This window comes from Mya arenaria, chromosome 12, assembly GCF_026914265.1.
Source record: "Mya arenaria isolate MELC-2E11 chromosome 12, ASM2691426v1".
Classification (NCBI taxonomy): Eukaryota; Metazoa; Mollusca; class Bivalvia; order Myida; family Myidae; genus Mya; species Mya arenaria.
Genome location: NC_069133.1, coordinates 31,282,579 through 31,299,288, shown reverse-complemented (window position 1 = coordinate 31,299,288; position 16,710 = coordinate 31,282,579). Strand labels below are relative to the sequence as shown.

Below are 16,710 nucleotides of genomic sequence, written 5' to 3'. Positions count from 1 at the left end.
TTAAAACAAATATTAATGAATAAAAGTAGGCCGAAAAGGATCAGGCCGAAATGATATCTCGGCAGAATCGACCCGACACCAATAATTTTATCGGTGATAATGCAAGGTACCAGTCTAAATAATTTACGCATGCCGGAGACGACCGAGTAACTACGATCTAGAAAGTTGATCAAACCGTCATAGTTGGCTATGTCCGTGTTTATTCGGAATGTTAACAATTGTATATATTGTCACATGACTTTATTGAGCCAATTGGGTATCGATATTTTTCACGTATTATATTCAATAAAACCCATTCAGCCACGTCTTTGATGCCTAGCATCAACATTCGTCTTGTACACTTTCGCATTCAACAATCCATTTGTCTGACATGTTTGTGTAATGCAGTTAAACTATTCAGCATTTGTCTGTCAGTATAGTGCGACCGGTAGCAATATCATGATTGATGCTAAATCGTCATGTTGGTCTGCTTTAAAATGTTGTCATTATTTTCTGCGCACTATCCTCCATAACTGCACTTATTCAGCTGATCTAATCACACCAATAAGAAACTAAATTAAAGGACTGCCATGTTGTCGCCCATGTTCGAACAAAGTATAATTGTTATAATGTAGCTATATGTGGAAGGGCTTTTATTATATCTCATCATTCTTTTCAAAATCAAGCAGCATTTAACAAAAGCGGATTCCCTGAATTCCACCCCCATTATCTCTCATCTGCACGTAACTGGTTCTACTTACTAGTCTAAATGTTCTTTCATCTCAATACTCGCAATATGAGGCATGCCAAAATCATAGGATTTATGACACGGCAATTCTAGGTAGCTGTCATATTAACGAGTATGAGGCAAAGTATATGCTGGTAATTTTGATGGTGCGTGTAATTATAGAGAGTACGGTTCCGTCTCCGTGCTTTGTTGGCTTGTTTTGATGTGATGTTATAAATGTCCTAGTCCTTTTTTCATAAGATCGTATCTTGTCTTTTTCAAGGGAGCGTAATTAGGTCTTTCTGGTGAAGTGAATATGTATATAATTTTGTCTCTGTAAGTGCACACACTAAGATACAGTCATAAACTTGAAATAATAAATTTCTGCCGATCAGCAAAATTGTTATAATTGACTGAAAATGATGAATTCTTTTGGAATTTGGTTATTACAAGGACGTTGGTACATGTCCAACTTACGAAAATATTTGCGTGGGATTATAAACAGACGAATTTGAACATTCTTTTGAATTGTGTTCGTCCTTTCAACTTCTTACATATATTTTCAGAAGAACGGATGACAAATAAACCCCCAGTGTACACTCCTGAGAACTTCAAAATATGCTCTTGGACAAGACAAGACTGATTACCTCACTATTAGAAGAGACAGAATCAAGATCACATCGGGCGCCTAAATGAAATCAATTACTTTGTAAACGCCATTACGCGTATACGGAAAATCTTCTTCTGTATTGAGACTTGGCAGACAGGAAAACGCGCTATACATTCAATTATAAATGAAAACCTTTCGTCTGATAAGATTCCTGTAAATGACGAAAGGTTGTCACATTCGCTACGTTGTGCCATTGATTTTTTCTGGATTTATAGTAAACCGTATATATGGAAGAAATGTTAAGATCAATAACATATCAGAAAGGATTAATTTGCATCAATACAACTGGAACTGTGCAAAAAACAGCATACAGGATATAGAACCAGCAATAATCGAAATGATAAATTGTCTGATTTTAGAAAAAAGTGATGACCGGTCACTAAGTGCTTGTACGAGAAAAATAGTGTTATCCAATTGAACTATAGAATGTGAAAGTTTATGCCAAATACCCCAAATATGGCGACATACTACAATGACACCATTGACGCCAGTAATTTTACTGTAGCGTATCCAACCATGTTGCCGACGTCACCAGATAGCCCCAACTACAATACCTCACCGGCTGACAACTGCGCTGAAATCCTGAGGGATTCATCAGGAGCGCCCCCTATGTACTCTCACACAGTACGTTATGTGATATCAGCTGTGCTATTTGCGTTTCCGTGTCTCACTATGCTAGGAAACGGAATGGTCATCGTGGCCGTATTGACACACAAACGTTTACAGACGGTAACCAACGCCTTCGTTGTCTCACTTGCAATAGCAGATATCATGGTCGCCATTCTTGTCATGCCTTTTGGTATTTACCAACAATTCAATAATAAGAACTGGCAACTGGGCCGTGTATGGTGTCTTATCACGACCAGTTTTGACGTAATGTTCACTACCACGTCAATATTCAACTTATCGTGTTTAGCCATTGACCGTTATCTGGCCATATGTCGACCGTTTATTCACGAACGATTGACGCGGCCAAAAGTGATACTAATGTTATCATTCTGTTGGATTGTGCCTATTTTCATTTCGTTCGTGCCTATCTTGCTTAAATGGAATCATATCGGAATAGAGGACTATGTTAATTGCGCCTTCCCTCCCGACGATCCCACACACTGCGCGTTTGTTGTGAATACGGCGTTTGCGACAATTTGCTCTTGCATCGCTTTTTACATTCCATGTATATTTATTGTTATATGCAACGTTCACATATTCATCGCGGCTCGTAAACAAGCCCTCCAGATACGTAGCTTAGAACTGTCCGCGCATAAACATCACCGCAAGGGCAAATTGAAGCATGAAACGAAAGCCGCCAAAACCGTAGGCATCATCATGGGCTGTTTCTTCATTTGCTGGCTACCGTTCTTCATGCTTAACATTATCGACCCGATTATTGGTTACAAAATCGACTACATCATCTGGACTATCGCGCTTTGGCTTGGGTATATAAACTCGATGTTGAACCCTTTTCTCTACTACAACTTCAATAGACATTACAAGATGGCGTTCAGGCGCCTCCTAGCGTGTAAAGTGTGTCGCGGGATCAGCGAATATGAGGACGATGTTGTCCCCAGTACCTTGTACACGGATCTCTCCCATTCAGCGTCCGCCAACTCTCACTCATGTCTCCATAATGGAGCTCATTCCAGACACTCCATACCTCAAGCCCATTTTAACAACAACGTTGAGTTGTGAGAGTGAACGTTTTGCTTTCTAAAACAATGTAATTTCAATTCATAGTACATTGTTTATCATGTATTCAAAATGATGCAAGTTCTCTATATTTTTATCGCTAACTAAATTAAGTATATGTTTTCCTACGTGTGTATGTTTATGTTTTATTAAGGAAAAATTATCGTTGCCCAAATACCAAAAAGTGTTACGTATTTATAAATAAGTCGCTAGAGATAGACGACGGGTGTTTCATATATCATGTTGTCAGTTTTAGTAATACCGCATACTGATTTATTAACATTTTGTTAAATTTATATGACAGGAAAGAAGAATAAGGGAGAGCATAGTGGAAAATGCTCTTAGTGGAGCATGTGTCTATGTATTGTGTTACGGCACCAGCACCAAGTATGATAGTTAAGTGCATATACACTTATTGTTGAAGCTTCATCTCAGTACAAGTATTGAACCTTACAATGTGCCTTACACACTCTTAAAACTTAGTCACATTCCAAGATATTCTTGGCTCGGATCATTCCCGAAAAGTACGCGAAATGGCGACCATGTTTTCGTTAAAGGCGAACAATAGATAATAATTTCATTCCACGGTAATACAGGCAATGGTAGTTTTAAATTGTCACTAGAATGATGCGTTTTGTGCATGTAAGGGATACTTATGTCGAACACTTTGTTATTTGTTTTGTTGAATTCAGAAAATTTTATTTTATTGTAATATTTTAGTAAAATATACACATTGCTACTATGAACTAAGTGTCGTAGATAATTAATGATTGTTTTTCTGCGCAAGGGACTATATCTCAACCATGACAAATTTATTTTACTGATATACAAACAATAACAACTGTTGTCCTTTATAATAGTATCATTATGTTATACCATAGATCTTTCTAATACAGCTGTTATTGAAATTATCACTGATAAACAGTTCTCCTTAATGTTTGTTCATTGTGCATGAATAATTGTATGAGCGTTGTGCTTGGCATCCTTACAATGCATTATGTATGTAGATCTAGAGACTACAAACCTAGCTCAAAAAGCAATAGGTAAAAACAGTTCATTTTTAATTTTTAAATTTAATTATGTTTTCGTGGGGTGGGGTGGGGGTATTTTAAAAAAAAAAGATAGCCAAAAAGTATCGATCTACAAACATTACTTTCTGAAGGTAGTGAAATTATTACTTGTTTTAGAATTTGTTTCCTTTATAAAATACGAGTAGTATCTGAGCTAGAGTTGAATAACAGCAATTATAATATAAAATGTTTATTCTTAACACGCTTTTTTCGAATTTCGTATGTATACACGTTTTCGACAGACAGATTTCCATACTTCTTATTATATCAGAAATTTGTTTGTTGTGAAATGTATGTTACACGTTACGCGAAAGTAAGTTATTGTTATACAATAGTATATCCTTTACATCGATTTCATTCATATCTAAACCTAACTGATATTACACTGATATTGCTATGATATAACCATTTGCACTTTTTCAGTTTTAAAAAAGCATTTAGAGATCTCCGCCGTTAGTTCAGGGTAAATCTTGTTTTCAGATCAGTGTGTACCAATGAAACTACACAAACAAAACCGGTAGATAATACATTTGCATGACCCTGCGTACAGAGGCGCAGGGTACTTTCTTTGAAACCTTTTGTATGCTGTTATAATGTAATATCCACTGCATAATAACAATCATTATATTAAACTGTATTTGTCCAGACTTATGTATCAGCTTACATTTACAATTCTCAGACAAATAAATCCAATGTTGATTCAAAGTTTTTGGAAAATTACTCGAGACTTTATCTCGACAAAAGTAGAAAAATATAAATATGAAACAAAATTATCTTACTGTATTTGTCGATAAAAGTGAGCTAACAAATGAATCTTTCAGGTATGTCTGATGAGTATTTAAGAAAACCAATAACAATTATATGTTAATGCTGTTATAAAAATGTATGATTGTGTATAATTATAAGTAAAGTAGTACTGCTGATGCTTTTCAATGCAGTTTCGTTAGAAAAACGCTGAGATGCTAAGCTTATGTTTTGTATAGCTGCTCTCATATATTTAATATTTATTCTTATAGTTGTGGTTGTTAAAAGTATTGTGTTTGTATTCATGAAACTACGTTGAATAATAAAGTCAAAAATATATCCTTTCCAAATTTCCCTATATATATATGTTGCTTGCCTTACTTGGCATCTTGCTGTCGCCATCGTAAAGGTCCGCGTCGAAGTCTTATAGTCCGCGTCATCGTCGTAGTAGTAATCCGCACCATTGTCGAAGTAGTCCGCGTTATCGTGGTAAAAGTTCACGACATCGTCAAAGAGGTCTGCGTTGTCGCCGAGATGGTCCGCATCGTCGTCGTAAAAGTCCGCGTCATGGTCGTACAAGTGCGCATCAGCGCCTTTGTAGTCGTCGTAGAAGTCCGGTTTATCACCGTCGTATTCCGCGTCAATGTCGAAATAGTTCGTGTTAGCATTGTAGAACACCGCGTCGTCGTCGTCGTCGTCGTAGATATCCGCGTTATCGCCGAAAACGTCAACGTCATCGCCGTAGAAGTCCGCGACATCGTCGTTGAGGTCCGCGTACTCGTCGTATAAATCAGCGTCATCGTCGTACAAGTCCGCGTTATCGTCGTAGAAGTCCGCGACATCGTTAGAGAGGTCCGCGTCGTCGACGTAGAAGTCCGCATTATCGTCGTAGAAGTACGCGTCGTCGTCGTAGAAACCCACGTAGAATTCCGCGACATCGTCGAAATAGTTAAAAGTGGGTCACATGGGGTCAAAAACTAGTAAGTAGGTCAAATCTTAGAAAAATATTTTGAACATACTAGAGGCATTATACATGGTCAAATATAAATATTCATGAAACTTTATCAGAATGTTTTCCTTGATGAACTCTTTGTGTAAATAAAACTGGGTCAAATATGATCAAAAATTAGGTCACTAGGTCAAACCTTTGAACATTCTTGTCCAGAACCATTTCATGGTAATGATTGGTCAAGTTATGTTTAAAATTGGCCATGATGTAAACCTTGATGAAATATGGACCACTTAAAAAAGTGGGTCACATGGGGTCAAAAACTAGGTCAGTAGGTCAAATCTTAGAAAAACCTTTGGAACATACTAGAGGCATTATACATGGTCAATTATTCATAAAACTTAATCAGAATGTTTTCCTTGATAAAATCTTGGACTTATATAAAACTGGGTCACATATGATTGAAAATTAGGTCACAAATCTTAGAATTTTTTTGTCCGGAATGGAAAAGATTGGTTGAATTATGTTCAAACTTGGTCATGATGTACCCCTTGATGAAATATGGACCGCTTGTAAAAGTGGGGCATATAGGGTCAAAAATTTGGTCACTCGGTCAAATTTTAGAATAATTTTTGAAAGACATTAGAGGCAATATGTATGGTCTTATATTCAAGAAACTTGATCAGAATGTTTCCCTTGATAATCTGATGGACATGTTTTAAACTGGGTCACATGTGATAAGAAATTAGGTCACTAGGTCAAATCTTTCAAAATCTTGTCCGAAACTATTTTATGGTGGTGATTGGCCTGATTAAGTTCAAAAATGGTCAGAATGTTCTCTAAATTTCGACTGCGTTTTAAAAGTGGGTCATATGTGGGTCAAACACTAGTTCACTAGGTCATATCTTACAGAAATCTTGGGATCACTCTAGAGGCAATACATCTGCTCTAATTTAATGAAACTTAATCAGAATGCCTCGATGAAATATTGGAATAGTTTGAAACTAGTAGGGCATGTGGGTTCAAAAATGAGGTCACTGAGTCAAAAACCTTGTGGACACTCTAGAGGATATATTTTTTGCATATTTTTTGCATATATCTGGACCAATTTTCATGAAACTTGATCAGAATGTTTGCCTTGATGAAATCTTAGATTAGGGTAACATGGAGTCATAAACTAGGTTTCGTAGTCAATTCTTAATGTGACATTTTTTTATTTCAAACAGTTGCAATCAAACTCAAACTCATATATTTATTTCATCAACAATTGATTTCCATTCCTCGCCCAATCAGGCGGAGGATATCAATTCAACGAATTTGCTTGTTATCGTACAATCAGCGTAAACGTCATAGAAGTCCGCGACATCGTTGTACAAGTCCGCATCATAGCCCTAGTAGTCCGCATCATAGCCCTAGTAGTCCGCATCATAGCCCTAGTAGTCCGCATCATAGCCCTAGTAGTCCGCATCATAGCCCTAGTAGTCCGCATCATAGCCCTAGTAGTCCGCATCATAGCCCTAGTAGTCCGCATCATAGCCCTAGTAGTCCGCATCATAGCCCTAGTAGTCCGCATCATAGCCCTAGTAGTCCGCATCATAGCCCTAGTAGTCCGCATCATAGCCCTAGTAGTCCGCATCATAGCCCTAGTAGTCCGCATCATAGCCCTAGTAGTCCGCATCGTCGTCATGGAAGTCGAACAGTCCGCGTCATTGTTGAAATAGTTTGCGTGAACGTGGGAGAAGTCCGCGTCATCGTCTTAGAAGTCCGCGTCATTGCCTTAGATTAGTCCGCATCATCCCCGTAGAATTCCACGTCGTGGTCGTAGAAGTCCTCTTCATCATCTTAGACCTCCTTGTTATCGTCGTACAATTCAGCGTAAACGTTATAGTAGTCCGCATCATCGGCATGGTAGCCTATCTCATCTTAGAAAAAAAACGCGTCATCATCGTAGAAATCTACGTCATCGTCGTAAATGTCCGTGTACTCATATGTAGGAATCCGTGTCATCGTCGTTATAGTCTGCCTCAACGTCGTTGTAGCTCTCGTCATGGTCGTACAAGTGTGCGTCATTGTCGAAGACACCTGCGTATGGGTCATCGTAGACCGTGTAAAAGTTAAGCAAAAGACGTATGGCCAAGTAACCGACAGACAGACCACCGGATGAATATTTCACTAATCGCACAAAGTACAAAACGTATAAAATACAGAAAGCATACTTATAGGACAACTTGTTTGAAAATGTGTTCATTCGTACACATTTGCCATTCGTAATACTACTAACATATTTCAGGAACAGTGAAAAAAGACATTTGTGAATGCTGTGGCTAATCAAGTCTTCCAACTGGTATTTCACGCTCTGAAAACCAGGGAATCATTTCATCAAGAATCCTATGATCGTCAACAGACTTACTGTGAAACATCCACCAGGAAGGTTAATGAAGCAAATAATAACGCAAATATGCAAGTAAGAGCACTACGTCCCCTTATTTGCATACTGAACTCAATATTGGCGAGTAAAGGACGAATACGAGCTTTTCATGTTAAAAGTTGCCTTGCTTTATTGCAGGGAAAGCTATATAAGATGATATTAGTCTTCCTTGGTTTCCGGTTTGTTTGTTTGCTACATGTCAGATTTCGTGTCCATTATTAGAGGCATCAAAAGGGCCCACAAAAAGGCGCACAAGAATGGACAGGCACCGAGAAAGTTAGACCGATCCCACAATGTCACGACATTTCCTGCAACAATATATCCTGCCAGAATTGGTGACAATTGCACGGAAGTTGTACGACAATGTGCGAGTTGGTAACGATAGTTTGGGCGGTGAAAAGTAAAGCTTATAAATGTCGTATGCCTTAACCAATTATGTACGAAAAATAACAACTAATATGGCATCTTTTTGACAATCCCTCGACAAAATGCGTCTTGGGAACATACGTAAATCGTAGCAAAAGTCGTCAAGACAAATTGACAGTGATGTAAGGCAGGTTGTACAAAGAGGTAGGTCCACCTACTTGCTTGAAAGAGTCTTCATTGTACCAAATATTCTCGGAAGCCTTACAGTCTGTCAGTCATTGGTCAGGCGAATCATATACTTCCACCGTAAAATAAACCGGATCTATAGTGATTGCAAGAGTTATTAGCTCTATAAATGTTTCTCGAACTAGCCTTATATACGACTACTACTAATACGACTGCTACTATTGCTGCTGCTTATGTTGCCATACCGCCTCCACCGCCGCCGCCACCACCACCACCACCTGTTGCTGTTGGTCCTCCTCATACTACTACATTATTACATTTTATTATCAAATTTATCAAACAGCAATGTCATCGATAACATCTGTGAAGAATATGATTCTCTTGTCTACCACCATTTTAGTCAATCATATATGTCACAGTTTAAAACTGTGAAGAATAAGACCCTATTGTTTCAAGCCCTGTGAAGACTATGATCTGGGAATAAAAAAGGTCCTACAAAGCTCCTTCATTTTCTACTTAATATCTCGTTTAAATTTTTTTCGGCAAATTGCGTACCGAATAACCCTTATGGTTTCCTTGTACCACTCTATTGAGTCCAGACTACTTCTCAAAACCCACGAGAATCCCCTACTCAAATTGGGAGATTCAGATCATTTCAGTGTAAATATGATACTGCTGAACCTTCAATAAAGATCTACTTAAGGAATCTATCTTCTAACTGTTAAAACTGGTTCTGTGATAGTAAATACAGTATTTTTTTCTCTATTTCCACTGAAATCAGATGTGAAATTACCTCCTTGCTATATTTAAGGCCAAACAAACTTGTTCGCAATACATCTTTATCTTTAAATCGGTGGTAAATATGAGGTAACCAGGCATCCAAAAAATCCCATAATTGAGTGTCGGATAGTCATGTTGTCAACATACGCGTTGTAACGACGTATAACAGCATCGTCGCATAAACGAAATAGACCACGGGTAAACGATGATTTTCAACGCATAAACAGGACCTTCTTAATTTAAAAAAGCACCCTTTTCCGCATATAAAAACAATTAAAACACATACTTGTACAATAGTGGTTGATAAAGATTCATCAAGATCGGATTTAGTTTTTTGTGTCCACTTAAAGCTGCACTCTCACAGATTAACCGTTTTTACAACTTTTTATTTTTGTCTTGGAAAGAGCAAACGTTTGCGTAAATATCTGCAAACCAATGATAAAAGATTGCTGACAAAAGATCAGATCGCAAAACGTTCAATCTGTGAGAGTGCAGCTATAACCAAGCTTTGACCTAGTCTTTCAGAGACGTAAATTCTGTCAAAAATTTAGTAAGATCGGTTTAAATGTGAACCAAACCAATTGATCTTGCTGCGAAAACGTTTGAATGACGTTTGGCCCGACTGAAGGCGGGAATATATGTTACGACAACGCACAACACCGTCATTTGGGACAATCAGAAAATTTAATCGTCGTATGACGTAACATATATTCTCGCCTTTTTGTCAGACTGACGGGCATTTACCCTTGACAATGCGCACTTTCGGCGTCATTTCAAACGTTCCTAGAAAGTCAATTGTTAACGACGGATAAACAACAGAAATCCAACAATCCTTACAGCTCCACATTTGCTCTTTATGCTCAGATGAGCTAAGAATTATTTCCTTGTCAAGAACCACTGGTAATTGTGCGATTGTGAAATTTATTCACGTCTAGGTATACCTGGTTACCAGGGCTGTAACGCCGCATAGCAGCATCGCCGCATAAACGTGTTTTTTTTTTCGTTTATGCGGTGATTTTCAACACATAAACAGGGAGACCACGTTTATGCGGCGACGCTCAACACATAAAGCAGAAATTGCTTTTATGGGGCAAGACTGTGCCATTTTGCCACATAAAGAGGATTAACTAAACCATTTATTATAAAGATAAAAAATAGGGTTCTAGTATTTCAACAAAAACGATGGTGATGACTTTGATGATGATGATGATGTCCGTCCGTCCGTCCCTAAATCTCGTGACATGGGAGTCTCCAGAGTCACATTTATTCATTGGTGTATGAATGATGTTGGTGGTGGTTGTGATTGTGGAGATGATGTTGAACGTTTTAATACAATGCGTATTGAATAAGAAACAGGTATAGGGGTTAGATTATTTGATACTGCGCAAAAACGAAGTTGGTAAGGTACACTTTCTTGATACCTGGCGATTTGTAATAAAACACTGAATACATGTATTTAAAAATTCAAAAATTAAACGTGCAGTTTTTTTCAAAAATTAAAAAAGTGCTTTTTCAGCGAAACATGACGCCGTTTTTCCCGCGAAAAATTACGTTTTAGAAGAATTTAAAATAAAAAACGTAAAACAGGAGAAAGAAAAATATACGTGCGTGAGCGTTTTAACCAGACGCACTTGAGGTTTAAATTTCATAGCGGTAAACGAAGAATTGATTTAAATATCGGTTATTGTAGCTGGAACTTAACAATATGACAGACGTCTCAAAATTGACGTAAGTGGTATATTTTGAAGACTCGTAGTTTTTAAACTGTTCCGAATATTAAAAAAGTAAAAACAGTCCCTAACTGTGCATATGCTCTTCTATTCGTATACCAATTTTCAGACATTAACTCGAAAATTCGCTCAGGGTCGCGTTCCACCTTTAATCCATTGACGTCAAAAACAATATATACGTCTGTTGTTATCCCGAAGTGTTTGTATGGCTGCGAGTTGTGGTCAAATATTTCACTCTCGGGGCTACTAAAGTTGGAAAGAGCGCACAGGTTTTGTGTGAAGTATATGCAGTCTCTACATAGAAGCAGCAGTACAGACTGGTCACTTTGTGCAATTGGGATTGCTCCCATTGATAATTCCATTGATGTGAGGAAGCTTCATTTTTTTGGACAATTGCGTCGGTTACCAAATAAATATCTTGCCAAACAAGTATTTAATAGAAGGCTATGCAGATTTATTGGCTATGATAACCAGTCCAGGGGAACTATTCCAGAAATGTATAGGCTATTGTCAAAATATGGGCTGCTGGATATTCTGTTCAACTATGTACAGACTGGGACATTTCCACCAACGTATACGTGGAAGGCGATTTTGGATGGATACATTAAGGCCCCAGCATTTCAATGTTAATTTCAGAAACTTAGTCAATCCTATTGCCGGCCGTTTGTCCAAAGTGTTTTAAGGGAGAAAACTGGGTCAACCCTGTGGGAATTTTCCAGAAGGCAACCACAATTATCTCCCTTGTGTCGCATGCTGATGTGATTGATGTGCACATTACTGTCTCTATAACTCTAGAACATTTATTGGATTGCAGATGGAAAGCCCGGCCAATCAATTCGTACAATTGTTAACACTTGCAGCAAATTTACCAAGTGATGTATATCTTGCAAAAATCATTTGCATCATGTGCAAGTAAAATATTGTTTAAGTCGAAATTAGAAAGCCATTAGGCAGTGTTTATCAACACTACAGTTTGCATACCTAGTTACTTCGTTTTCGTTTGCACTAATGTGTAGATCACATTTCAGATTGTGATGTTTTTCATAATTATATTAATGAAAAACATGTTAAATGATTGATTTAAAACTTAAGTGTGATGCAAATGTTGATTCTAGAATTCGCTCTCGGTCTAGCCTTCGCCTAATAATTTGCATCTGAACTAAGTTTTGTGTATCACTGCATGTGTGTGTATATATGTGTATATAAGTATCAATCTATCGTACTTTGTATTTCAAGTGTAATGTTCTTTGCTCTTCATTTATTGGAGGAAAATAAATATCTACATCTATACCACAATCACAACTACCACCACCACCATCATCATCCCCATAACCATCATCATCATAATTATCATCATCATCATCATCATCAACGCCATCACCATCGTTTTTTGCTGAAATATTAGAACTCTTATGTTTTAGCTTTATAATAAATGCTTAATGTGGCAAAAAGGCACAGTTGCGCCCCATATAAACAATTTCTCCTTTATGCGTTGAGCGTCGCCGCATAGACGTGGTCGCCTTGTTTATGCAGTGAAAAAAAAACCAAAAAACACGTATATGTGGCGATGCTGCTATGCGGCGTTACAACGCGTATTGCCTGACAAGTCAAAATGGCCGTGTCAGTATAAGTATAAATAGAAAGAATATCTTAAATCCACCGTCATTTGTATTTAGTTAACCTCGTTGCCACTGACGTTCCCATCATTTATTTATCTCGTTCCCACGATTTATAAGTTCGTTTCCATGATTTGGTATGTTTTGGCCACAACTTACTATTTCGTTTCCATAAATAAGTATTTTTCTCGTGGCCACGAGTAAATTAGTAGTGGCCACGAAATAAAAAATATATTTTTGTCATTTTTGCTCCCCACAGTGCTGTAAAAGATGGTTCATCATTTACCCGTTTTTGTCTTATATGTATATGTTTGTACATAATGATTGTTTTGGGCCGGTGGCCTTTATAAATTGGTAGCATTAATCTTACACCGGTTCCACATGAAGTCCGACAAGAGAAAGGTGTGCAGTGTCACGGCTATTTAACGAACTAACCGGAGATGGACTAAAGGTTACGATTCGGTGGTGGCCGTGTCGATGCTGACATTTTGTCATGTTAAATCCATGTATTTGTATGTCTATGTTAATGTCTGTTTATGTATGTACGCGTGGCCCCAGCTCATATACGCACCTCATACACAATGCACATGTGTGTTCAAATCCCCTTTATAGGTGACAAAATCGGCAAGGTATCCATACATGAAACAACAAAGCTTCTTTAAGTAAGTAACTGAATATTCTGCACAGGCTACGATGAACGGTGAAGTTTCGCATAACAGGAAAATAAAAACATACCCCTTCAATTTATTTAGTCATTAAAGTTTATACATGTATAGTGAAAGTTCCTATGTGTGTGAAGTTGGCTCAGCCATCGGCAATCGACAATCGACATTCGATATTATAAAGCAAATCTTCAATGTCGAGCTGCAATGTCGAGCTGGACGGAATTCTAGCTCGACATTCGATATTATATAGCAAATCTTCAATGTCGAGCTGCATTGCAGCTTGACATTGAAGAGTTGCTATATAATATCGAATTTCAATTGTCGATTGCCGATGGCTGAGCCAACTTCACACACATAGGAACTTTCACTATACATGAATTCCGTCCAGCTCGACATTGCAGCTCGACATTGAATATTTCCTATATAATATCGAATATCGAGCTAGAATTCCGCCCAGCTCGACATTCCAGCACGACATTGAAGATTTGCTATATAATATCGAATGTCGATTGTCGATTACCGATGGCTGAGCCAACTTCATACACATAAAGTTCCTTGTTCTTTTGCAATATGTACTGCTAGTATACAATCGTTCCTTCTGTGACTTAAGTGTCATTTTCATATTTTATGCATTAATGTTTCTTAGAATACGATGTACCCATTTGAACTGTTTTGAGGTACCCGAAGTGCAAATAAGTTTGACAGTTCATTAAATCATTGGTGATAATGTTACATTTTGATGCATCGTGACCCCATTATTTGAAAGGTCATTGCTTCCTACTTACTATTTTCAAAAATGAATGACAGAAACAACATACAAGATAAAAGTTTCACAATACATGTACATCCAAAATTAAACTTACGCTTACAATGTCTGTGGCCGACGAAAATTCATTAATACTACTGTAGTAACAAGTTAAGCAACATACTTCAATATTCGATGTTACCAATGTAGCCAGTTGTAACCAATGTTACCGCGTAGCCCGATATTGGAGATAGATAAAAATCACTTTTTCAAACTTTTCGAAAACTTTGCTGTAACTTATTGTAGCTGTTGTAACCGCATAACTCTGATCAGATGTCGACCTGAAAACTCGATTTTGGGGTTGAACTTCTTTTCATTGTATATTATATGCTCTGTTTGATTGCCTGTAACCCATTAAACTATAACGTGGGAATGGTTACAAAACCCGAAGTTCTCATTTTATGGGCCGATTTCTGACGCTAATTGGTTATTACTGGTGTTCAGACATTCACGTCAAAGATTATTCCAAAACCATGAAATAAAAAAAGGTTGTCAAAACAGTCAATCTATGAGAGTGCAGTTTAAAAGTTTAAAAGTGATTTAAATGCATTCTCTGCCAAAACTGGACCTATTTACATCCTGGCTACACAACCAGTACATTCATCAGCTTTATTGATTCGAACCAGGCACATTTATATTGGTAGACTAGCGTTTAACAAACTGTGCTGGGCCAGTGCAGAACTGTTTAAGTTTTCAATTTGAATTAGAATTCAAAATATACATACCTTTGTTAATGGGGGTTTTACCAACTCGGTTTCAACTGATCTTATGAAGTGAATTACAAATACAAAACAACACTATCCCAACAAATACCTGCATTCATAATTATTAATGTGTTTCTTGTGCAATCTGTCAGCCTCAGGGTGAGAAATCACGTGACTTCAACGGGGTTCTCAACATGTGTCACCACGGTTCAAAACCGATATAAACAAGCAAGAAAGTGACAGTTATTCCTAAATAACTTTTTTTAGAGAAAAGATAGGAACATATTTCTAAGCCTATAAAAGACTATGATGTTTTCTGCTTCTACAGGTATTAAATATTTTAGATTTGCTTGTATTATAACGATACAATCCTTGGCCAAAAATTCAACTCGACATTTTTGTAGAACGATGCTACGCTGTGTGCGCCGTGATTTTTTGTTTAATATTTTATTTATTTTTTGTAAACATTTTGGAAAGTGCTTCATAAATAGATCGGAAATCGAGGTGAATTCCAGATTTCGAGAAGTGAAATCCACTCATAAAATTAACTCATTTATTTTAATTAATATTTTTTTTATATTTGTGTATATATATTGGAAAGTGTCTCATAAAGGGTTTATATTTCAAATTTTATCGAAATTGGTCAAAATATGAAGAAGTTAGAGCAATTTCCACAGGTGCAAATCACTTCTTACGGCGATATATTGACATTGCATCTTTTGCAAACCTTAGTATTTGAACTTTCGCTTTTTGTTATTTAAATGCTTCCCAAAGGTGCAAATCACTTCTTACGGCTATTGACATTGCAACTTTTGCAAACCGTAGTATTTGAACTTTCGCTTTTTGTTTACAAATACTTCCCACAGGTGCAAATCACCAAATTTTGCACACCTAAGTATTTGAACGTTCGTTTTTTGCTAAGAAATACTCTGCACAAGTGCAAATCCCTCATAATGGCTAATATGAACTAAGGCGCTGCCTCTACGGGCTTGAAGTGTTATTGCCGGACACTTTAAGTTTACTTATTGACTAAGTGAAACATACTAGGAGTAAAAGGGAAACGTTTTTTTGTATATATATGTAAATAAAACTTTTTAAATAACAAGCAGTTCTGTTGCTGTTAGCAATTTATTTAGTGTATACGCAACAATCTTCAATAATAGTGTATACATTATATATAATGCATTACTTTATATTTTATATGAAGTTTAGAGTTATTATTCTTAATAAACTTAAATAAAGCTACTATGCATTGGAGATCAAGTACACAAACTCATTTGAGGAATATGTTACAAACAGAAAATAAATAAAAACAAGAGCTGTCACAGAGACAGCGCGCTCGACTATTCCGCCGCTTTTCGGTGTATGGACTGAAAAGTTTTGGAGAAACATGCATTGATCACTGTTATATTAGATTTCGATGCAATACATGATGTGCTGAGATATTTACATACATTGAATTGGAAAATAGTTGAGGTTGTACGCTAACTTTAACATAAATTGTAAGTTGAAAAAGGGGCATAATTTTGTCAAAATGCTTGAAAGAGTTACCATCAAGCGTGCAAAGTTTCAAAGCAAGATGTCAATGGACTTTGAAAATATTTG

The 16,710-nt window shown here is 37.1% G+C and overlaps 1 protein-coding gene across 11 annotated transcripts in view; it reads left to right on the top strand.

The window, feature by feature from the left end:
• LOC128211651 (5-hydroxytryptamine receptor 4-like) overlaps positions 1 to 5,215 on the top strand; it is a 110,896-nt gene extending 105,681 nt beyond the window's left edge. For all 11 annotated transcript variants that reach the window (XM_052916650.1, XM_052916649.1, XM_052916655.1 and 8 more), the window contains one exon: positions 1,273 to 5,215. In XM_052916650.1, coding sequence (XP_052772610.1) covers positions 1,815 to 3,065 — 1,251 coding nt within the window. In that variant the 5' untranslated portion in view covers positions 1,273 to 1,814 and the 3' untranslated portion in view covers positions 3,066 to 5,215. The remainder of the gene's footprint in view (positions 1 to 1,272) is intronic.
• Positions 5,216 to 16,710: the final 11,495 nt, after the last annotated feature.